The following is a 23,978-nucleotide window of genomic DNA, read 5'->3' on the forward strand; positions in this document are numbered from 1 at the left end:
CAAGTTCTGGCAAGATTGTGGAGGAAAGGGAACCCTTGAGCACTGATGGTGGGAATGTAAATTGGTGCATTTCCATACTATGGAAAATAGTATGGAGGTTCCTCAAAAAATTCAAAATATCACATTGTCCAGCAATCCCACTTCTGGGTCTATAGCCAAAGGAAATGAAATCAGGATCTCCAAGAGTAATCTGCACTCCCATATTCACTGCATCATTATTCACAATAGCCAATATATGGAAAGAACCTAAGTGTCTGTCAACAGATGAATGGATAAAGAAAATGTGGTATATATACAGAATGGAATATTCTTCACTCCATGAGAAAGAAGAAAATCGTGCCATTTTCAACAACACGGTGCACCTTGAGGGCATTACACTAAGAGAATTAAGTCAGACAGAGAAAGACAAATACTGTATGATATCACTTATATGTGGAATCTAAAAAAGCCAAGCCTATGCAAACAGAGTAAAATGGTGGTTGGCAGCGACTTGGGGCATGGGTGAAGGAAATGGGGAGATATCAAAGGATACACAATTTCAGTTATAAGATGGGTAAGTTCTGGGGATCTTATGTACTGCAGGGTGACTATAGTTAGCAATATTGTATTACATACTTGAAAGTTACTAAGAAAGTAGATCATAAATGTTCTCACCACCAAAGATATTTTAATTGTGTGAATAGAGGTACTAGCTAATGTTACAATAGTTATTTTGCAATATGGAAGTATATCAAATCAACACGCTGTACACCTTAAACTCATACAATAGTATATCTCAATAAATCTCAATTTAAAAAATAAAGGGTCAGATAAGCCAATCAGGTGGATTAATGTCCTTGAATGGAAGGCCTTGCACGGCACTGACTTAGTTCAGTGGGCGATAGAGGGATGTGTGGGGCAGGAATCAGACAGCTTTTAACTAAGGGTCTGACTGCCTGTGAAGGATGTTAGAGGAGGAGAAGCAGTAGACAAGCAGCCATTCATAGGAAAGTAGATGAGACACAGGGAGAGCGGGCCTAAGGTTGGTACCAATGGGATGGATGAAGAAGGCGTGCTGAGGTCCATCTGGCAGGACGTGACTATGGACTACGTGGGACAAAGACAAGGGGTCCATGAATGAGAGAATCTGGGAGTGCTATCTGGTCCTCATATGGCTTTAAAAATTGAAATAACTGACAACACTGAAAGAAGAAAATCCTACATTTTCACATAAAAAGGGATTTCTGACTTACTTTTTAAAGCTTTATTTATTTGGCAGAGAGAGAGAGAGAGACAGCTAGAGAGGGAACACAAGCAGGGGGAGGGGGAGTGGGAGAAGCAGGCTGCCTGCTGAGAAGGGAGCTCGACTCAGGGCTCCATCCCAGGAGCCTGGGATCGTGACCCGAGCCGAAGGCAGATGCTTAATGACTGAGCCACCCAGGCGCCCCGGGATTTCTGACTTCTTAAAAGTCACAAGAGCACTTGACACTGGATCTACGCTGCCATCAGCAACTAGCTGCCGCAGCTGAGAGTTACTACCCTCCTGTATATGGAGACAGGCCTCCCCGCTCCCCGCCTTTACTGTGGCCTGTTGGGCACTGTGGACATTCAGGTTGTCAAGCCTGCTGACAAGACCGGAGTTTCAAGTGGGAGAGGCTGAGAGACTTGTGCCACTCACCAAATTGGGAAATAGGAAGAGGAACTCTTAAGATGTCCCCCCACCCCACCCTCCGCATAGGTTTAGAAATGCGTGCTGGTCACCTCTATATCCTTTATGACCTGATTCACTGCTCATTTTCTCAGCTCTCTAAGCTTAGGGCAGAGAGCAGAATTCAATCTATAATTGCTATCTGTTCTGACAGGGTGAGAACAAAATATTTCAGCTTCTTACTGTAAGATGAAACAAGACTGAAAGTTGGAAAAAATGTAGTCGGCTTCTGTTATAAGACCCGGCGGGGAAAGAGAAGCGTCGGCATAGGAGAGTTCCTAAGGAGCTGTGGCTGGCAGCTGGGAGGGGCGGGCTCGGTAGCAGTCTGAGTCCTGCTTGGCTGTGTTCTTGCTGGGGTTCTTTGGTCAGGGTCCCCCAACCTCCTGCTTCAGATGTTTTCACGTTTGTAAGTCAGGGAGTTTACGATAGGGCCTACCAGAGTCAGAGCTTAATCAAGGTTAGTGATCATTAGTAAGAGCCGCAGAGAAAACCACTTTCTGTAGGTAACTGCCACTAGTTTCTGAACAGAGACTGACCCGCGCACCACAGTAACATTCCGATTCTGGTGGGATTTTCCTGTCCTTAAAATGTGGGTCTAAGTCCATGGAGCCCTCGGTCCCTCCCCATGCCTGCCTCTTAATTTCTCGACTTCCTTCTTCTAAGGCTGACCTAGCTACATGGCATCTCCCTTGATCGTGGCTCCAAAGATGAGAAACAGCTCCATAAAGATTTGAATTTGTGTTTCAGCTCATCTATCTCTGATCTTGCAACTGCGCCCCCTGCACCCTCTCCCCAGGGGTCTGTGTGGCTTTGGGCCCTTGGAGACTGGAGTCTGGTCCATTTCGGTTGTGTGTGGGAGCTGGTAGTCATGCTGTGCTATGCAGGGTATGCTAATGACCCCTGTGATGAAGCTTGGTATGGTAACCTTAGGAGCCTAAGACAGAATATTCATGATAAAGCTATATTAATAAACATATTTAATCCTGGTTCTGCCACTCTGTAGTTGTGGCAAGATACTGAACCTCCCTGTACCAGCTTCCTCACGTTGGAAACAGACATGACACCTACCTGCACAGGGCTGTAGTGGAGATTAAATGAGTTCATTAATGCATGCAATGTGTTTAGCCAAGCACCAGCCAATGACGTGCCAAGGGTTAGGTGGAGGAAGTTTAACTCAGGTGCTTCAAGAAGGGGTGCTTTGGTTGTAGAGAATTTATGATTAATTTACTAAAAATCTATCTACCTTTATTACCACCATGCAATTCTAAACAGCATCGGTGATAGAATACTTAGTCCCGCTAGGATGGGTGGCCCTCCACACCTCCTCCCTTAGTATACCTCTGGTGCCAGTTATATAGTATGCTCACAACAGATAATGATTTACAAACAAAAGATGGGGGGGGGAGAAGAAAACATAGGATGAGCAATAAATGCAATGACATACAAGAAAAAAATTTTTTTTTTACAAGTGTTCATCTAGGTTCCCATTTTCATCCCAAGGCTGTTGAATAATTGAAAAGTCACCTTAAATTTACCCCCAGAAAGAAGCTTATTTCCTTTCGGTGGCATCACTAAAGATCATGCCCTTCAGTTATGACAATTCAGTTTGCTGGAATGGCCTTACCACTACTGATGAACAGATCTACTAGCTGTTCCTTGGAGAAACCAGCATCCACTTCAGCTCTCACTATTTCACAGGTGAATCCTGCAGCCATCTGTCTGTGCTGTGGTAAGAAATCAGTGATCAGTTCTATATGCTTTCAAATTTCCAGAGAAAAGGAAAGGGTACACAAGTAATAGATACCTTCATGCAGAGTGCAAGCTGATGTGCTATGTAGTCTTGCAAGCTTCCTTCTGGGCCATGGAAAATGACATTATGGTATTGCTCGACCTATTAATAAACCAAGAGGAAATCTTAGGTGAAAATGTGAAGAGGAGAAAAAAAAAACATGGTACCCAAGTAGGAAATTCCCTGATTGTCCTCAGACCTTGAAAACATTAATTATAATATTTTCAGGATTAACTGTATTCACTGGGCACTTGAAGTCTTTCATTCTAATATGAAATATTGGCAGACATAGTATTTATATGCTTATATAGCATTTTATGTAGTATTTATTTACAGGAAGAGCTGACATTGGATTAAGAAGCATACTCTTCAGGGCGCCTGGGTGGCTCAGTCGGTTAAGCATCTGCCTTCGGCTCAGCTCATGATCTCAAGGTCCTGGGATCGAGTCCTGCATTGGGCTCCCTGCTCAGCAGGGAGTCTGCTTCTCCCTCTGCCCCTCACCCCATTTGTGCTCTCTCTCTCTCTCTCTCTCTCAAATAAATAAAAATCTTAAAAAAAAAGAAGCATACTCTTTCTTCCCTGTATCTTCCATAGTGAGGTTCAGCACGCTGGCTGGGAACATGGTTCCTAGCATATTTTGTCCCTTGCAAATGTTTTTCTTTATTATCTCTTGCAGATGCTCTCTAGTTCAAATTTTCACAAAGTTTATTTTGCCTTTGAGTGATATCTGAATTACATTGATTTCAATGTATTCCGGAAAATACAACAAAACAAAGCAGCAGAATACAAACCACTGATAGTGTCCGCACGGAGAAGCAACCACTGTAAATAGATTTATGCTTCCCTTCCTAGCCTCAGCAATCAGACAACAAAAAGAAATAAAAGGTATCCAAATTGGGAAGGAAGAAATCAAACTTCCACTCCTTACAGATGACATGATACTATATAGAGAAAACCTGAAAGACTCCACCAAAAAAATTGTTGGAATTGATACATGAATTCAGCAAAGTTGCAGGATATAAAATCAATGTACAAAAATATGTGGCATTTCTATACACCAATAACAAAGCAGCAGAAAGAGAAATCAAGGAATCAATCTCATGTACAACTGCACCAAAAACCATAAGATACCTAAACCTAACCAAAGAGGTAAAAGATCTGTACTCTAAAAATGGAGAGCACTTATGAAAGAAATTGAAGATGATCCAAAGAAATGGAAAAACATTCCATGCTCATGGATTGGAAGAACAAATACTGTTAAAATATCTGTACTACCCAAAGCAATCTACACATTCAATGCGATCCTTATCAAAATAACACCAGCATTTTTCAGAGCCAGAACAACAATTCTAAAATTTTTATGGAACCCAAAAAGACCCTGAAGAGCCAAAGTAAGGCTGAAAAGGAAAAACAAAGCTGGAGGGATTACAATTCTGGACTTCAAGCCCTATTACAAAGCTGTAGTCATCAAAACAGTATGATACTGGCACAAAAACAGACACAGATCAATGGAACAGAATACAGAACCCAGAAATGGACCCTCAACTACATGGTCAACTAATCTTCGACAAAGCAGGAAAGACTATCTATCCAATGGAAAAAAGACCATCGCTTCAACAACTGGTGTTGGGAAAATTGGACAGCGATATGCAGAAGAATGAAACTGGACGGACCACTTACTTATACCGTACACAGAAATAGACTCAAAATGGGTTAAAGACCTAAACGTGAGACAGGAAACCATCAAAATCCTAGAGGAGAACATAGGCAGCAACCTCTTTGACATTGACCGTGGCAGCTTCTTACTACACGTGTCTCTGGAGGCAAGGGAAACAAAAGCAAAAATGAAATAATGGGACTTCTTCCAGATAAAAAATCTTCTGCACAGCAAAGGAAACAACAAAACTAAAAGGCAACTTATGAATTGGGAGAAGATATTTGCAAATGATATACTGGATAGAGGGCTAGTATCCAAAATCTATAAAGAATCTATCAAAATCAACACCCCCCAAAAAATAATCCAGCTAAGAAATGGGCAGAAGACATGAACAGACATGCATGAAAAAATGCTCAACATCACTCATCATCAGGGAAATATAAATCAAAACCATGATGAGATACCACCTCACATCAGTTAGAATGGCTAAAATTAACAACTCAGGAAACAACGGATGTTGGTGAGGATGTAAAGAAAGGGGAACCCTCTTACACTGTTGGTGGATAGGCAAGCTGGTGCAGCCACTCTGGAAAACAGTATGCAGGCTCCTCAAAAAGTTAATAAAACTACCCTATGATACAACTGCACTACTGGGTATTTGACCAAAGGATACAAAAATACTGATTCGAAGGGGCACATGCACTGATTCAAAGGGCAACAGAAAGAGCCCAAATGTTCATCGACTGATGAACGGATAAAGATGTGGGATATATATATACTATGGAATATTACTCAGCCATCAAAAAGAACGAAATCTTGCCATTTGCAATGATGTGGGTAGAACAAGAGTGTATTATGCGAAGTGAAATAAGTCAGTCAGAGAAAGACAAATACCATATGATTTCACTCATATGGGGAATTTAAGAAACAAAACAGATGAGCACAGGGGAAGGGAAAAGAAAAAGAAGATAAAAACAGAGAGGGAGGCAAGCCATAAGAGACTCTTTACTAGAGAGAATAAACTGGATGTTGCTGGAGGGGAGGTGCATGGAGGGATGGGTGAAATGGACGACGGGCTTAATTAAGGAAGGCACGCGTTATGATGAGCACTGGGTGTTCTATGTACGTGATGAATCACTAAATTCTACTCTGAAGCCAATACTACACTATATATTAAGTACCTTGAATTTAAATAAAATCTTCAAAGAAAAAAAATATTTTGCTTCCTTCAGCTTTTTCTTTGTATAGTTTATATGTGTATGTATATGTATTTTTTTAGAGGGCTATGGAGTGTCATCTTTTTACAGCTGTTGCATATCAGAATATCTTTGACTTCTTACATAAAAGACATCTTCATGACTGTAAAATTACTGGGTCAACTACCTATGTATATTGTTCCATTCTGGAATTCTGTTTCAAAGAAACCTGGGTAGAGATTGATCACTTTTACTCTGTAAAAAAGAAAATCTGCCTGGATGCCTATAGGATTTTTTTTTTTTTTTTTTTTTACACCTTTTCCCCTCCTGTGTGAGGATACCTTGCCTGAGAACAGGTAGAGATGCTGCATGCCCTGAATGGAAAGCCAGTGGCCATCTGCTTGGGGCAAAGACAGTGTGATGTGTGGAGTGAGATGTGGAGGGGAATTACCCCCTCCACCTCTGTCATCCCAGGGCTGAGCTCCCACTCCCAGCCTACATGCCTGGGAGCAGCCTTCTTCTTGGAAAGATCTTACAGAAGAGATCTGTACAGGTGAAGGGGCACCCTAACCGGTACGGGTGATGTAGGTCACGTGTCAAGCTTCAGTCCCCCAGACTTAGAGGAACGTTACACGTGAAAGGGTCTGTTCATGTTTAAGGACCTCTGTGTTGCTCTCCTGTGCTCTGATGAGCTTGTCCCTTTGAGATCCTAGGGGCAGGCCACATCCTTGAGGGTGGCTGGGGTAGACCTAGTGAAGAATAGGCCACTGGTCCGTCATTACAGGAAAGAAGCCAACTCTGGGATGTGACAGGAAGCCCTGAAGGAAAGCTGGTAGCATGGAAGGAAGAGGGAACCTCACCTCGGGCCTTTAGGGCTTGAGCTTCGGCCTCCAAAGAGACCAAGACATGCTTGGAGTTAACTCCTGGAAAGTGGAGGAAAACCATGCTTGACCACTGGGTGTCAGACCATGAGCTAAAAAGGGAAGTGGTCCTTGAAGGGGACCACTAATGCAGGGCTTGGGACCGGGTTTTAGGTTCTGAAAGACAGCATGCCTGCTAGCCACCAGTGATTTTCTCTCAATACAAGTATTATTCCACCACTGCTAAGCCTTCACCACAAAAGGAAACAGCTGGATTCCCCTTGGGGCTAGGGCAGCATCAGGGAGAATGATATACCTGAAAAGAAACAGGACCGTGGCTACAGCCGCCCAAGGAACATCAGCATCCCAAAGCCACAGGATGAAGTCAGCAGCAGCTGGCCTAGGCTGTCTTCTATGGTTCCGGGGGTCTGTGAGACAAGCAGTGGTAGAAGGGCCCACAAGGACCACGACCGGGACAGGGACTGTACTTACAACTGTAAAAAGTTACCCAGATTTGTCTGGTTGTGACCTCTTTTTCCCCAATCTTAAATGGAACGTGGTCAATTCTTTCAATCCACAGTCAGACCTTTTTTTGGTCTAGAAATGTTTTCTTCCATTATGGTTTTGGTAATTTCTCCTCTGCTATTTCTCTTTATTTTGAAGGAAGAGCAATAATGCTTCAGTTCCCCCTGTGTCCTCGGAGACCGTATCCGTCTCCTCATCGTCACTATACCTCCTGTCCCTTCGCTTCTACTTTGGGGAGCTCTCCTTACGTTAGCCTTTCACAGCACGGAATAGAATCGTCACCATCTCCCTTCTGCTCTTTACTGTTTCAAGTACAAGTGTAATGATGTCACTGCATTTCCAGTTCTTCTTAGGGTTCCTTACCTCACCCACCTCCTTGCCAACATTTTTGCTTTAATCTTAGCCTCTCTCTACCGTGGTTTTCTTGCCCTGCTTTCACAGTTGATCTTGCATTCTCTAGAAAAAGGACATAATTTTCTAAATTCTTTTCCTTTTTTTTTTTAATGTTTTATTTATTTATTCATGAGAGACAGAGAGAGAGAGAGAGAGACAGAGGGAGGCAGAGGGAGAAGCAGCCTCCTGCGGAGCAGGGAGCCCGATGCGGGACTCGATCGCAGGACCCTGGGATCATGACCTGAGCCGAAGGCAGACGCTTAACGACTGAGCCACCCAGGCGCCCCTCTTTTCCTTTTTATCTCATAATTTTAAGGTGCTGTCATTCTGAGTTTTCAGAATAACTCCATTCTGTTCTGCAGTGCTCTTCCGTAGGCATAATGTCGTTAACTTGTTATTAGCATTTATGTTCTGTGAAACCACAGAATCTGCAGTAAAGCAGGATGTGTAGATGGTCATTGGCTTCACTCACTTTCCACTCATTTTTCAGCTGAATCCTGCCGTAGGTCACAGCTGGATGGTGGGCTGCCGTCTATACTTGTGAGTTGCACTCCAGGACTGGGCCATGGCTGCCGTGGGCTGACCCTGGGCTGTCCACCATGGCAGACAAATGCGTGAGATACACTGCAGTCCCAGGAAGCACCGCGCTCCAGCATCCATCCTGCTGAAGGTGCTTACGTAATCCACTCCCCAGATAGAGCAGCCTCACCAGCGCCCGCCCACCAACTTCCTGCTCAGGTATTTCTAGCTTTTATCTCTGAATGAATGTAGAAGGACCCATCTCGACAGGAGATGGAGGAGAAGGTCACAATGCTGCCAAAAGCAGAGATTATGCAGTAAGGATATTCACCCAATTTTCTAACTGGTTATCAACCTCGCTTATTTGAATCATTAGTAAGATGGTAGGAGAAAAATAATAGAAGTGTTTTCCCACCTAATTTCAAGTAGGCCTCAAATAAGTGGGTTTAACACTCTCTCACACTTAAGGTACTAGAAAATTTTTCCAGATTCTTGCTAAAGGAAGACCTCACTTCTATTTTCCTCTGTTACTGTGAAGTTTGGTCACTTTTCAAAAGCACTTTAGTGGGAAATTGTGTTGGGTACCACAAGCCAAGTGCAATTTTAAACCAGAAGTTTGTACTCTCCAAATTAATCCCAAACTGCCATGACTTACTGGGTAAAAATTCTCTCACAAGGAATGGATTGTTTCATACCAGTGAAACAGGATACAGATTTTCAAGGTTTACGAATATTCTACCCCTGAGATTTCCAACTAGGATTGCTATTTAATCTTGTCTCACTTCTGAAAACAAGAGTGCTCTATTCATTACAGCCCTCCTTGTCAAACTGCCTACACTGTCTCAAGATTGATTTTGAAATCACGTAACAGCAAGAGACCAGATTTCATAGATAAGCTGTCTTCAGTTTCAACACCTCATTTGTTCTCAGATTGTAGGTTCTTACAAAATACAGACAGGGAACATTCTATTTGAAATTTCCCTGAAAAGGCCATTCACTAGCAGTAAGCATTTTGTCTTCACATAGTCTAATATCCTCTCTGTAATAAGGTAAAATATAAATAAGGAAATAAATGGAAAAACAAATGTACAGACTTCCAGATTATTCATACATTCTAATACATGCATTCCATTAGGTTTTTCCTCATTTCAGATATTATCAATTTTTTGTTAGTGGTATTTTGTTTTATCTCATCAAATGGTGTAGTTGTGTTGGTTACCATTTAAGATCTGAACAACAACAACAAAATAATTTGTTGGAGCCCGCTGCTCTACTGAGACTGGTGCAAACATGCAAAGCTATGCAAGGAAAACACATTTACCTGCTCTAGCTAAAAATTATATTTCTCCAAACAGCAAGATCTTAGGTATTATAAATACACATGCTTCCTGCTGCCAGCAGAGGGCTCTCAAGATAGACAGGAAGAGAGGCGGGCAGACCAGATTTTGGCAGGGGGGAGAGGTAAATATTTTCATTGTTTTGAAAGGAGATCTGCTCTTTTAAGAAAACCAAACTAGGGGCGCCTGGGTGGCTCTGTCGTTGAGCGTCTGCCTTCGGCTCAGGTCATGATCCCAGGGTCCTGGGATCGAGCCCCACATCAGGCTCCCTGCTCACTGGGGAGCCTGCTTCTCCCTCTCCCATTCCCCCTGCTTGTGTTCCCTCTCTCACTGGGTCTCTCTCTCTGTCAAATAAATAAGTAAAATCTTAAAAAAAAAAAAAGAAAGAAAGAAAGAAAGAAAGAAAACCAAACTACTCCTAAGTGCCCGTTTCCAGGGGCACATTTTTGCTTGTTATTAAAGGGACACTGGCCTTATTATCACAATTGGTACCAATCCCTTTTATTCCTGCGTCTGCACAGTCCATTCACGAAGTTCTTAGCACATGTCAATTAGTGCTTTGTGACGCAAATGAATTCTGGATTAAATGGAAACAATGCCCTCTACAAAGGCCCATCCAGCCCTTGATTGTTTTCCCCTCCACAGTGTTTTCCTGCAGAATGGCCGTGCACCAGAGCTGCTGCTGTCTCCGCAGTGGTCAAGGGGGCACCTGTGATGTGTTTTCAGACTTGTGGCATTATTTTAAAGCAATAAACCTCAACTTCTGTTCCGAGTGTCACTTGTCAGAGCCTGAGGGAAAGCTTCTACTGCGGAGAGACGGTTTTAGGCCTGGTCCTGCTAAGATGCTAAACTGAGAAAAGAATAAAAAATAAAAGGCTTTTACTGAGCCAATAAAGCTGAGATGGCTGTAAAGTATCATGGCTTTATAGCTAGGACTTTCATTCTGACCTCTTCTGACACTGATTTTAAAGAATTTATGTAGGTCTTTAGAGCCACAAACAACACAGTTACTGTCAGTTGATTCATGTAAAATCCCCCTCAGACAATACTGGCACCATCCAGCATCGGGGCTCCAAAAATCTAGAGTCCTTCATGGTAGAGAGAGAGGGTTTTAGCCATAGGCTGAGGTCCCTCTTTATAGAATAAGCATAAAAGAATAATGGGAATTTAAGAGAAATTACAGTTCGTAGAGAGAGACACACCATAGGTTTTTAAGAATTAGCTTCCTGAACCTTTAAAAGCCAAGATTGGTCTTGGTTACTTAGGCCCTCTTTTAGCAGCACAGACATAAGAATTTGGTATTGTAGTTATTCCAAAAAAAAAAAAAAAAAAAAAAAACCCCAAAACCCAAAAAAACAAAAAAAAAAAAAAAAAAAAAAAAAACCCAACCCCAAAACCCCAAAAAACAAAAAATGAAGCAACCATAAGATATAACTTTGGATCTAACCATTCCCTTGTCACCCAACCTCTAACACTCAACAACTCTTCCTGCTCCAGACCTCCTCTGGGCTGACACTTGCCCTGCTGCCCAGAATCTTCTTCCATAATTGCCACGGAAGCCAAAAGATTCACTGGTGTTGGAGCCACGCTTCATCACACCAGGGAACTGGCTTCCTCCTTCTGCTAGGACCTCACCCACGTTTACTCCTCCATGCACAAAAGAGGTCAGGCTAGAACTGGCTAGCCCCCTGCTAACGGAGTTGATTGAGATTTGTGGCCTTGGATTCATAACCATCATCATTTACAACATTATTTTTATGGGAACATAGCAAATTTATTCTAGGACTCTATGAAGAGCAGGTGGAGAGCAGGTGGAATTTCCTAGTTGTGATTCTTGATGGTTAGTGTGCCACATATTGTGGTAGATGGCTACCAGCCACTGGAATCTCAAGAATCATGTCCGAGGGGATTCAGAGTCCTACCTTTTAAAGTAGTGCTCAGATGAGGATGATCTATTCAAGTATTTTTCTAATATAATAATTACTCATAGTCACTGAAGTATTAAAAAAGAAGGTTGCAAATAAGCTCATAAAAACTGCAACTGGCTGGAAAATGTCTGAATTACACACAAAGTTCAGCTATTATAATAAATTATTAGCGATTCAAAACTCAATCAAGTTAAATGTTTCCTTATTAGCTGTCGGAATGGATATTTAGGATTTGTATTATTTTAATTATACAGTGAAAGTACTGAAAAATAACACCATTAAAAAAAAAGAAACAAATCTGATTTAAAGTCTTCAATCCATGTGGCTTTCTGCATAAAGGCTTTAATATATGCATTTTATGTAATACATTTACACACACAGTTAAAACTGGTTACTGCGATTCCTTCTTAACCAATATTATTACATGGCATAAAGGAAGACAGACTAGATGCCACTCCTTAGGTTCTACCACTTGCTTGCTGAGAACCTTGGAAAAATTCCTTTGAATCTTGGTTTATTCACCTGTAAAATGGGGGTAACTGATATAAATACCTACCCTCATGGAGTGATTAAATCAAACAATCTATATATTTTACAACAGAGCTTGGCCTATAATAAATACTCAATAAAGTCAGGTATTACTAGGTTTGCATGTTGTACAGATTTTCAACAATTCAAAGACCTAACAATGTGCCTATAGTTACTGTGGCACTGGGTGGATGTGTCACTCTCCAGCTCAAACCCTATCAGTGGCTTTCTATCACACCTGGAGTAAAATTGAAAGTCCTTGCCATGATCCCAAATGATCTAGCTTCTGGCCATCTCTCAGACCTCACTGCCAGCATAGACATTTTTGTACCTGCTGTTCCATCTGCTGCAAACACCCTTCACGAGGCTACCATCTTCCCCTCATCTAGTTTTCTGTCTATACGTCACTACAGAAAGGTCTTTGCTAACAACTCCATCCAAAAGTTTTTCTGCCATCCCTCCCACTAGCTCTTTATCTCCTTATCTGCTTTATTTTCCTTCATACTTGCATTTTTTCCTATATATTTGCATACTTGACTGGCCATGTCATCACAGATGTATTTATTCATTTGTTTCCTATTTGTCTTCCCCCACTAGAATGTAAGCTCCACGAAGTCGGGGAATGCATCTTACACATAGGTATATCTTAGGTTTCTAAAACACTTTCTGCATTTAGAAGGCTCTAAATAAATAGTTGTCAAACAACTGAATTAAATAACTAAACAGGATACAAAAATGTGTTAACACATTATCTGTCTCACTAGGGGGGGTTATAATCTCTTAAGGAAGATGAAACATTCACAACCACGGTATTATATTATTGCCTGAGTCACTTTAAATTTTGAAGTGGTTGCTAAAATGCATGATAAATATTTACTATCTTCATCCAGGGGTTAATTGTTGAATTTTAAAAAGCCCTTTGTGTACACTCATTAAACTGAGAATAGAACTAACAACTAGTTACTCTCTGGTTTGTTGGTCATGGGTAGTTACCATGTCTTATGCATTAGGAGGCACACATATAAATGTTACTTGGAATATTCTGGTTATAATGTACTAATAGATCTGCTCAGTCAAGCCTAATGTGCAGCTGTAATCTGTTTCATCACCTTTCTGTTTATTTTATCATCTGAGTGAATGAAAAGCCCTGAGCCAGAACCTTGCCTGGTACAGAGAAGCTGAGAAGGGAGAAGGGAGAGAAGAAAGTGGTTCTACAAGCTCATTCTACTGGGAGCCTAGGCTCACATTCCTGAAAACCAACTGGTAACACAACTTCAACTTTCACTAAAGCACAGGGAGGAGAGAGCCCTCCCTCCCACCTATATGTAACCCTCAGGCTTACTTTGAAGCTGTAGGGAGAGAGGAACACATGATAATGAAAACAAGTGAAAGTCTTCAGATTTACAAGACACCATCTCTTCTAAATTATAAAGCCTCTGAATGTTTCTATGCAACTGGGGCTTCTTTTAAAAAGGTCAGTCCCAACTCTGAGTTTAGCTAGAACATCAACAGAATGGTTTTGAATACTTCTTTCCATGGGGAACAGAGGTATCAACTGATACTTAACGGAAACAATTTCTGTAAAGGACCATAGAAAAACCCATTCATTTGTTTGAAAAAGCTTTCCAAAGTAAGGCAGCAAGCAAAACCAATGTTTGCTTCAAGTTTTATACCTTCAGTATTAGTTTTAGATAGATCTCACACGGAAACCGCTGCGGGTCTCAGGGACTGCACAGTCCTAGCTGAATCACTCACTAGCCTCGTGGCCTTGAGCATATTATGTGACCTCTGTTTCAATTTCCTCATCCATAAAATGGATGATGCTATCTACCTCATAGGGATGTTCTGAAGAATAAATAACACACCTATGAGCATGTGGCATACTGTCTGACATGTAGTAAGTAATGGACAAATGCAAAGCATTGTAGTTATTCACTGTCTAGAATTTGCTACTTTCTCTTGATAATCAAACAGAACTAGTTTTAGCTGGGTGCGTGGTTGCCCAGCAAAAGACCACATATCCCAGCTAGGTGTGCACTTGTGTCTCAATTCTGGTCTATGGGTTGTGGATATAAATGATGTGTGCAACTCCCCAGAAAGGAAGGGGCTTGCCCTCCAGGCTCTCCTCCCTCAGGCTAGAACCTGGTGACTCTCTTTGACCAAACCCACATAAGCAATACCCCAGGTCAGAGTGGCCCGGTGAGAGAGAAGGTGTTGACACCCTGCTAGGGTCACCCTGCCCTACATCCCCTGGCTGGCTCTCTCACCTGTTAGGATTTCTCTGTTTGAAAAAAAAAAACTTCTATACTGTTTAAGCTATAACTGTTTAGTTTCTGTTGAAGTGGCCAAATCAATACTTTAACTAATGCTAGCATATTTAACTTGGTTTTAAATTACAAAAGTTTACAGCAAAGCATCTTGATATTTATAGCCATTGTCTTTCATATTGATGATCAGTTTCTTGATGTCAAGCCCATGCTGGGGAAAGACAATCTCCTCCTGCTCCAATTATAACACTTCACAGGTAACAGGCAGTCCCTCGGTCCAGGTGGTGAACACATGAATGACTGTGGCAGAAATCCAGAACTAAGTGACCAGCAGCCTTCTAGGGAAAGGGCTGCTGGGGAAGGTCACAGGGTTAGTGGGGGCTGACACTCTTTCAAACATGAAAATGGGCCAACCAATATATTCTAGGGTCAGAGATGGGAGTTTAAGACTCCACTTGGCAGCATCCACCTACCAGCCTGAGGTAATTCTGTAGCATCTGAAGAGGGATCATTGACGCATAAGTCACACTACTGAGGCAGCCTTCTTGAGGACCTATTTAAGAAAGCAATACACAGAAGGAAAATTGGTTTTTTTTTTTTTTTTTTTTTTTTTTTTTGGAGAAGTAGAGAGAGAGAGAGAGAGAGAAAGGAGGGGCAGAGGGAGAGAGAGAGAATCTCAAGCAGCCTCCCCTTGAGTTCGGAGCCCAACGCAGGGCTTGATCCCACAACCCTGAGATCATGACCAGAGCCAAAATCAAGAGCCAGAAGCTCAACCAACTGAGCCACCCAGGCACCCTGGTTCTTCCTTGTTAAATATAAATGATCAAAATACAACAAAACCTCTCATAAAAGATACAATAATGTTTGTTGACTTATGTAGGCAGAGCTGACATCTGGCCAAGAGGTACCTTTGTGTCTTTATCACTGTGAAAATACTGTAACATTTTGAACTGGCTGGTAAATGGCCACTATTCCTGGTCTCCCCAGAGCTCCCCAGCTGCCCTTCCTTCCCCTGGGAAGCCCACCTGTCAGTCACAGCCAGGGCCTGAGGTCCTAGCTCAAATACTATAGCTAGTATCTGCTCCGATCACCGGATTCAGTATTTTACTGTTTATGAGCAAGTGTTATCAGAGGCAATCCCAACCCTCTGCAAGTTCTAGCCTGGGACAGCATTAACGCAGTTCTAGGGGTTATCCTTTACGTTCTTTCCCAGACTCTATCTCCCTCACTTCCCTCCCAAATTCTGCTACTCTCTCAATATAGTGCTTGAAAGTCTAAAGGAATTTTCTGGAATAGTCTTACTTTTTTTTTTTTTTTTTAACTTCAGTAAGTAGTTCAAACAATAGAATACAACTTTATTAGTTGAAACTTTATTAGCTGAACTTTTAAAGACTCCATTCCCAACTATGAGAAATATATGATGAAATCCCTTTTAGAATTAAGGGCTGAGAAATTGAGGATTCTTGTAACACTTACTAGCTATATAACTTCAGATAAGAAAATTAACCTTTCTGAGCCTTAATTTCTTTGTACATAAAATGAGGGTAAACAGAAATACGTATCTCCTTGGGTTGTTACAAGGATGAAATGAATTTATACTTGTGCTGTAAATGACAGGGCCTAGCACATAATAGGTGCTCATTAAACATTACCTTGTATTATTATAATAATTATATTAATCATACACTGGACTTGACAGTAACAGAAGGCATTTCTTTTTAACATCGTGTCTTGCCACTCTCTCAGAACCTCAGGTTTAACTTCTGGTTTGTTCTTAATGAGAGAGGCGGTCAGAATCTCAGTGGGGTGCCTGGGCGGTTCAGTGGGTTAAGCATCCAATTCTTGATTTCAGCTGAGGTCATGATCTCAAGGTCAGGGCTGTGAAATCCAGCCCCATGGCAGATTCCCCTGCTCAGTGAGGAGTATGCTTGTCCCCTCTCTCCCTCTGCTCCTCTGGCCCCCTCTCCCCCTACTCTCGCTCTCAAATAAATAAATAAAATTAACAAAAAAATTGCAGCAATCAATGATCAGGATGGATATCACCACAACTGTCAGAAACCTGGCTTTTTTTCTTCTTAATCAAATGTTTCAAAAAAAGTCATACATGCATTGCTAGAGAATGCAGGACAGAAACGTGCAGATTTAAGAATCAGCACCGCGAGACACTCACAAAGCCAAACACTGTGTCAACATTCACTCAATTTGGACTATCCTTACCTGATAAAAGCACGGTGACTTGCTCTGCTTTATTTTTCTTCATAAAGTCCCACGGGGACTGGGAGAAGCTCTGACCTGCTGACCATGGCACATTTCCTAGTTCAAAAAAAAAAATGAAAGAAAATGTCAAAGAAGCTTAAAGTAATTTTTCTTATAAGGGGCAATGTGCAATCTCCTATGTGAGAACCCTAAGGAATCCAGAGCTTAAACTGTCAAAGCCATGCACAGAATAGGTCAAGGGTCACAGGGGTGAACTCCCAAACACAATGTCTATTGAAGGTCAAAAGGAAGGCCTTCCAACAACAGGCTTCTCCAGAGCTATTTTCCGGAGTACTAATTATTTCTAGGGTTAAGTTTTCAGGAACAAAGCTGATGATAACTTTTTTTTTTTAATTTTTTAAAACTTTTTTAAGATTTTATTTATTTGAGAGAGAGAGAGAATGAGAGACAGAGAGCATGAGAGGGAGGAGGATCAGAGGGAGAAGCAGACTCCCCGCTCAGCAGGGAGCCCGATGTGGGCCTCGATCCCAGGACTCTAGGATCATGACCTGAGCCGAAGGCAGTCGCCCAACCAACTGAGCCACACAGGTGCCCCGGATGATAAATTTTCATGGCTCTCGCAGTGCCTGCTTCACAAAGTCTGAGCACTTTGCATGAGGTAACAGGTCCTTTATGATCTGCTCCCTTTTCAACAAATTTTTAGATTCCAGAAAAAAACAGTAACTTCAGGAGCTCAGAATAAAGCAAGCCTACTATCTGGGCCCTCTGCTCACTCTTGCTCAGAAAGGGTCCCACGTCACAGGTGTCTACTCTAGGGAGCGATGCGTAGTACGTACTTATTCCTTCCACAGATCTTAAATTCTTCAATATTCCTACCACATATGCATGGCCTCCCTGTAACTCACTGGTTATCTGGTGGCTTGAGTCCCTTTCATCTACTTAGGTTATCGCTATAGTAAAGTCACTTATATACATACATTATTAACTCTTGTCATAGTTGCTAATTTTCAAGCAGCTACAGCCAGAGACTACACCAAGCCCTTCACCCACAGAACTCAATCATCTTTAGATCTGAAACGACCAGGGTGCCCCACACATCAGTGACAGGCACGAACACTGGAACCAACAAGCTTTATCACCCACTGCTCACAGAGGTAAATCTCTCTGATGGTGGTAAATATCCATTTGCTTACGCTTGTTTCCAGATTAGCTGGATGAGGGCTGATGATGAAAGGCCATTTTTTTCAAAACAAGTCTGTGCTGACTTCATTTATTAGACCTCTGGGCACAACCACACCTTGAATAACAGTTCATTGTGTGGGCACATGTGTTACTGAGAATCATTTATGATATATTGTCTTAATGCAATTACTTAACTATGTAATAATTCTTCCATAATAATTATTTTAATGATCTTGCCAAAGATTCATAAAATTAAGTTGTCATGAATAATCTGCCTTAAAAGCTAGTAAAATACATATATTTTTAGAGTGACTTAGCATATACAAGTTAACAGAATAAAATACTTTCCGATCTAATAAGCTGATATATTAAAAGCCTGGTGAAACTCACCCTTTTCCTTAACCTTGACTATTCTTTTGCCACATACTGCTGCTGAAAACATGCAGGTTTCCTACGAGACAGACTGGGATTTGAATCCCGCCTGTTTTACTTCTTTGCTCTGTGATCTCAGGCAGGTCATCTTGTAACTAGTTATTTGTAAAATGAGCCTGTTTTCAGGACTCGTTGAGGTGCTGTTTATAAAGCTCCCAAAATAGTTCTGAAATAATAGCAGATTCCCCAAAGATGCTACTTCTGCTGGCTCAAGAGGAAACAAACTAACCAAGGACATTTATAGAGCACTTACTATGCTCACCAGAAGGCAAATCTTATCTTTAAAAAAAAAAGATTTTATTTATTTATACTAGAGAGACAGAGAGAGAGAGAGAGAGAGAGAGAGAGAGAGAGAGAGAGAGAGAGAGCCGTGCAAGGGAGCAGGGGGAGGAGTACAGGGGGAGGCAGAGGGAGGGGAAAGAACCCCAAGCAGACTCCATGTTGAGCGCAGAGCCCAATGTGGGGCTCGATCTCACAACCCCTGAGATCATGACCTGAGCTGAAACCAAGAGTCGGTCACTTAACAGACTGAGCCACCCAGGTGCCCCAATGAATCTTATCTTAATAAGTTCTTTGGAGTCTGCTTCATAGTGCCTATCAAACAGAAATAACCACTTATCACCCTGAATCATCCCATGTGGGAGCTTTGATTATAACTTCAATGGAGAGTGCTTCTTCCAACTCAAGACTTCATTAGCGCTCCTGTGCTGGAGGTAAGGTGTTAACATACAAGCATCCCTGGCATAGTCCAAGTACAAATCTGGAGCTGTGTTCAGAACTTGTGCATCAGTAAGCAGCTGCAATGTAGTTAGTTTTTAGCATTTATCAGAATAGCAAGTGCAATCACAAAGCCTCATCAAGGGCTTTCTTGTTCTTTACTCTCTAAGTATTATCTGAGGCATCAAAGCATTTTTTATACTGACGGGCAACATTATGTAATGGCTGCATTGTGAATACTCAAGTTTTCAGCACCAGCAGCTGTCACAAGTGAGCTTTGAATGTATTTAATCAACGAACTAAGTATCAGGTTATGGAGCCCATAAACATGAATAAACCGAGAAATTTAGCTTTCTCTTCATCACAGGATTGCTGATACCTAGCATGACGGATCGCACACTGCTTGTACTGAGACCAATGCTGGAGTCAGTGGTGTTATTAAATGTCACATCTTCCAGACTCCGCCATCCATCAGAGGAGATTGCTTGGAAATGATTTGTCAGAGCTTGACTCACTGCTTTTGAAAAATCATCCCATGATGTCTGTTTGCGGATATTTAAAGTGCATATTGTGTTTTCGCATTCAAAGTCATCTGAACAATAGTTGCCTGGTGGAATCTCACCCACTGAAATCCTTAAAGGTATTTTAAGAGCGTCTGTCGGAAGAATAAAAGAATTAGGAAAAAAAAAACCTGGATAGGAAAAACCAGCAAAACTCTTATATAAAATAGGCAGATACAAACATTTTAAACACAAAGCAAAGGTTAGCTATCATATCTTTAGACACTGTTAACTGAATGTTCTTCTACTGCAGTAAACTTTGGTCTCCCAAACTCTTCACAGTTTTTTTGGAACCACGTTGCTTGAATTGTTTATTTTTCCTTGTCTCTTTGGCCTTTTGTAGTTCATTGGCTCTTTCCTTCAGCAAGACTCTCAAGTTCTTTAAAAAAAAAAAAAAAAATCTGGGAAAACGAGAGTGCTCTCTTGACCCTGAATTCTCTATATTGCCTTTTCTCCTCACCTTCATTGATAACATCGTGAATAAGGCAGGTTACAGTTGTAGAGGTCAGTGATAATGGCTTCAGACTCCTATAGACCTTGGTCTGAGACTCAGGACCAGCCTCTTACTAGCCACGTGTACTTGGTGAATTTGCCTTGATCTCTCTATACCCCAATTCCTTCTACAAAATGTTAGGAATGTGCTATTAAATTGTTATAAAGACTAAAGGAACTCATGTTTGAAATGAATTTAACACACCGTCAGTGACATGGTAAATACTAGTGAGTATCTAATAATCTAATAAACAGTAAACAGTGCAGTCAAAGCTTTTTAAATGATCTTTCCAATCTCTCTGTGACACCAACTGACTGAGGCCCCACTGAGGTGGGCAGTGCCTGATGCCTTCCATTCTCATGAACTGAATTATGTGCTCACCAAGAGTCACTTGTGTTTATTCTCTAATCTTTTATGTCTACTGAACTCATTACTATAATTGGTAAATTAAACATTCCATAAACTGATGAAACGACTTACTATAACAATAAAGTTGTACACTTTAGAGACATTGAACAGAGGAAGTAGTTTAAAAAAAGTCATCTAATGAGGTATAGATGAGACAACTACATAAAATTTAAAAAAAAATTATCTTTAGACAGATACTGCCTTTAGTTTGCTTTTAAATATGTTTAAGTCCTCAAACACTAGAGATCATAGATGAAGCATGAGAGGTGTGGTTTTCAAATAAGAATATGTGGGACTTCAGTCAGCAAAACCATACTAAAGTAAAAACCTTCACCTGAAAGTTGATGAAAGAAATATTTGTATGATTAAAATGAAAATAAAATGTTAAAAGTCTATTTTTATGATTCCCTTTTTAAACTGGCTTTTTCTCTTTTTCTCTTAACCAACTACCAGATTATCTTTCCAATTATCACTAATTCTCAGTTCTCACCTTGTCAATAGTTGCTGACACAAGTTCTCTCTCTCTCTTCTGTGATCCACTACCACAGGATTCTCTCATGCCTCACTGGTCACTCTGTACTGATTCTCTGCCGGTCCCTCCACATTTTCCAGATTTCTTAACCATGGGAGTGTTGCAAGGCCCCTTTCTCTTACTTTTTCTGTCTGTGTTCACTTCCTTAGTGATCTCATCCAGTCCCATGACTTTAAATATCATCTATAAACTGCTGACTCTCAGATTTATGTATCCAGCTCATACTCCTCTCCGGAATTCCTGCTGACTTGGCATCTCCACATAGATACCCTAACAGACATCTCAAATTCATACTTTTAAAACAGAACTCCTGATCTTCAATAGCAAAATCTGCCTCACCCACAGCCTTCCCCTTGACAGGTGATGGCCACTCCATCCTGCCAGTCGTTGAGGCTGAATCCCTGGGAGTGATACACGAATCCCCCCCTCTCTCATACTTGAGATTTAGTCCATCAGGAAGTTCTGCTGGCTCTACCTTCAGCTATATCCAGAACCCAACCACTTCTCACCACCTCATCTGTGACAATCCTAGATTGCGCTGTCACTATTGTCTCTCACTGGAAGACATCGAGGGCCTAACAAGTCTCCCTGACTTCTCCTGGGACTTCCTACAATTATTCTCAGCAAAGCAGCAACAGAAACTATGAAAATGTACAGCGGATCCTGTCACTCTGAAGCTCAAACATTGAAAGGGCTATCTTACAACAGCCTATAAATTCCAACCAGATCAGGCGGCCACCTGATCCCATCTTTTAACTTCTCTCCCCTCGCTCATTCCAACCCAGCGCTCTGCCCCCTTTACAGCTCCTCAGACACAACAAGTATGCTCCTACTCAAGGGCCTCTGTCCACCTGATGATGTTCTGCCTGGAAAGCTCTTACCTGAGCTGCCCTGCTCACCTCCTTCAAGTGGTTGCTTCAACGTCTCACTAGTGAGGCTCCCTTGACCATCACTTTAAAAACTGAAAAACACCCTCACACTCCCAATCCTCCTGAGTCTTTTCCATGCACAAATTACTGTCTCACATACCATGTAATAAATTATTTCTTATGTTTATTGTTCATTTTCTGTCTCAATGTTAGAATATATGTTAAAGCTGAAATACTGATACAGCTGGCTGACTGGATGGACCGAGTGATAATCTTGATATGAGAAGTTGTAATATTTTGTATGATCTGAAACTCCATATTCTATAAATCCACAAGTGAACCTTTTAGAACACATGCTGAGAAGCATATATGCTTAGAGTTGGAAGAGACCCAAAAGATCTTCAATTATCTTCACAGGCAGGTCAGCAACCAGGCACTGAGAGATAACTTTCCTACATTTATATGATCAGCTAATGGCAAAGTACCCAGCCATGATTCTTCATACCCTATTCATCTCATGTCTTAGAGAGACAATCTAAGTCCAGAAAAAAAGAGCAATAATTAAATACTGTCCGAGGTCATAAAATACAAAGAAGATCTAGCACTATTTGAATAGCAACTAAGTCTCTAAAAAGCCATTCTGCAGGGAAAAAAATAATCATCACCTTTATAATCAATGTTTTTGTAGTTGCTAGGGTTCAAAAAAGGCGAAGAATCGAATGAGCAAACTGTAGCTGCATGAGTATCTTCCCAATGTGCCCGAGGCCCCAGCAGTGTGAGGAAATATGAACAAAGCTGTGAACGGCACTCACTCAGATTCTCCAGCAGATGCTTGCAGTCATCAGTGGCGACATCGTGCGCAGTCCGATTGCACTTATCTCTCCTTTCTGGCTCAAGCCCTCCGTGCTTACACAAGATTTCCAGGCAGTTCTGTAAAGGTAAAGGCTCTATGAGCTCACGTCCAAATGAGCAAACTCAAATGAAAAATTCAAGGGGAAAGTCATTCGCCTGTAACAAGCAAATCAGAAATTCTCAGCTAGAAATCATATTTCAATTCCAGCAACCCAAATACACACATTAATCTAAACACAGGCTCAAAATGGAAAGCGAAGAGTGCTTCATTCAAATGTGAATCACAGGACCACAACATCACTCCACAGAACGGCCTCCTAGGTTTCAAGACGAAAAAAGCTTACTAATCACTCATATTGCAGAGTGAAATTAAGAAAGAAGTTGACTTTGGCAGACAGTATCCTTTTATGGTAATTTGGCAATACAAAGCAAAAAGACTTTTGCTACAACTGGTGCTCCATGCTGTCTCGTAGATGATGAACTGTTTTCCCGGTCATGTAAGTGCAGGGCTCCAGTTTTAACAATTCTGTCTCAGAGTCCCTGCAAGCACATTTATATTCGTGATCTTACACTGCCCTATTTTTATTTGAAAAATACGAACAACATGTTCATTGAGTTTTTAGAAAAATTTTCCGAACAGATACTGAAGATAGGCATCCTTTCTTTTGCAGCTCTTTCTTCTTCTTTGTTGCTTCGGGAAATCCCCACCAAAAAAAAGTATCAGTAACCTATGAACTGGAAACTCTTAGTTCTCCAAAATTTTTCATAACAAAGTAGAAGTAAGACAATATATGTGCAAACATTTTCAAGTAAGTAATTGCGTGGCAGGATAGAACATCAGGATATTGGCCAAGGACCTCTGCCAAATCAACTTTTACTACTTCATGATTTGTTTACTGATTTCCCACCAGAATAAGCATAAAACTGAATAGACCAGAAACCATAAAAAGGAACTAACAACCAAACAAGAAACATCCTTTCTATCTCTCCCTTACACACACACACACACACACACACACACACACACACA

General features: G+C 41.3%; 1 protein-coding gene across 7 annotated transcripts in view; it reads right to left on the reverse strand.

The window, feature by feature from the left end:
- Window positions 1-23,978, reverse strand: part of CTTNBP2 (cortactin binding protein 2) — a 148,533-nt gene that overhangs the window by 23,029 nt on the left and 101,526 nt on the right. For all 7 annotated transcript variants that reach the window (XM_073899111.1, XM_025873334.2, XM_073899112.1 and 4 more), the window contains 6 exons: window positions 22,909-23,026; window positions 19,614-19,889; window positions 16,904-16,999; window positions 15,160-15,239; window positions 3,492-3,578; window positions 3,312-3,411 (listed from right to left, as the gene is read on the reverse strand). In XM_073899111.1, the coding sequence (XP_073755212.1) occupies window positions 3,312-3,411; window positions 3,492-3,578; window positions 15,160-15,239; window positions 16,904-16,999; window positions 19,614-19,889; window positions 22,909-23,026 (757 nt within the window). The remainder of the gene's footprint in view (window positions 1-3,311; window positions 3,412-3,491; window positions 3,579-15,159; window positions 15,240-16,903; window positions 17,000-19,613; window positions 19,890-22,908; window positions 23,027-23,978) is intronic.

The sequence above is a fragment of the Callorhinus ursinus genome, unplaced genomic scaffold (assembly GCF_003265705.2).
Source record: "Callorhinus ursinus isolate GAN/ISIS: 27379988/994484 unplaced genomic scaffold, GSC_fseal_2.0 scaffold12, whole genome shotgun sequence".
NCBI classification, from domain to species: domain Eukaryota; kingdom Metazoa; phylum Chordata; class Mammalia; order Carnivora; family Otariidae; genus Callorhinus; species Callorhinus ursinus.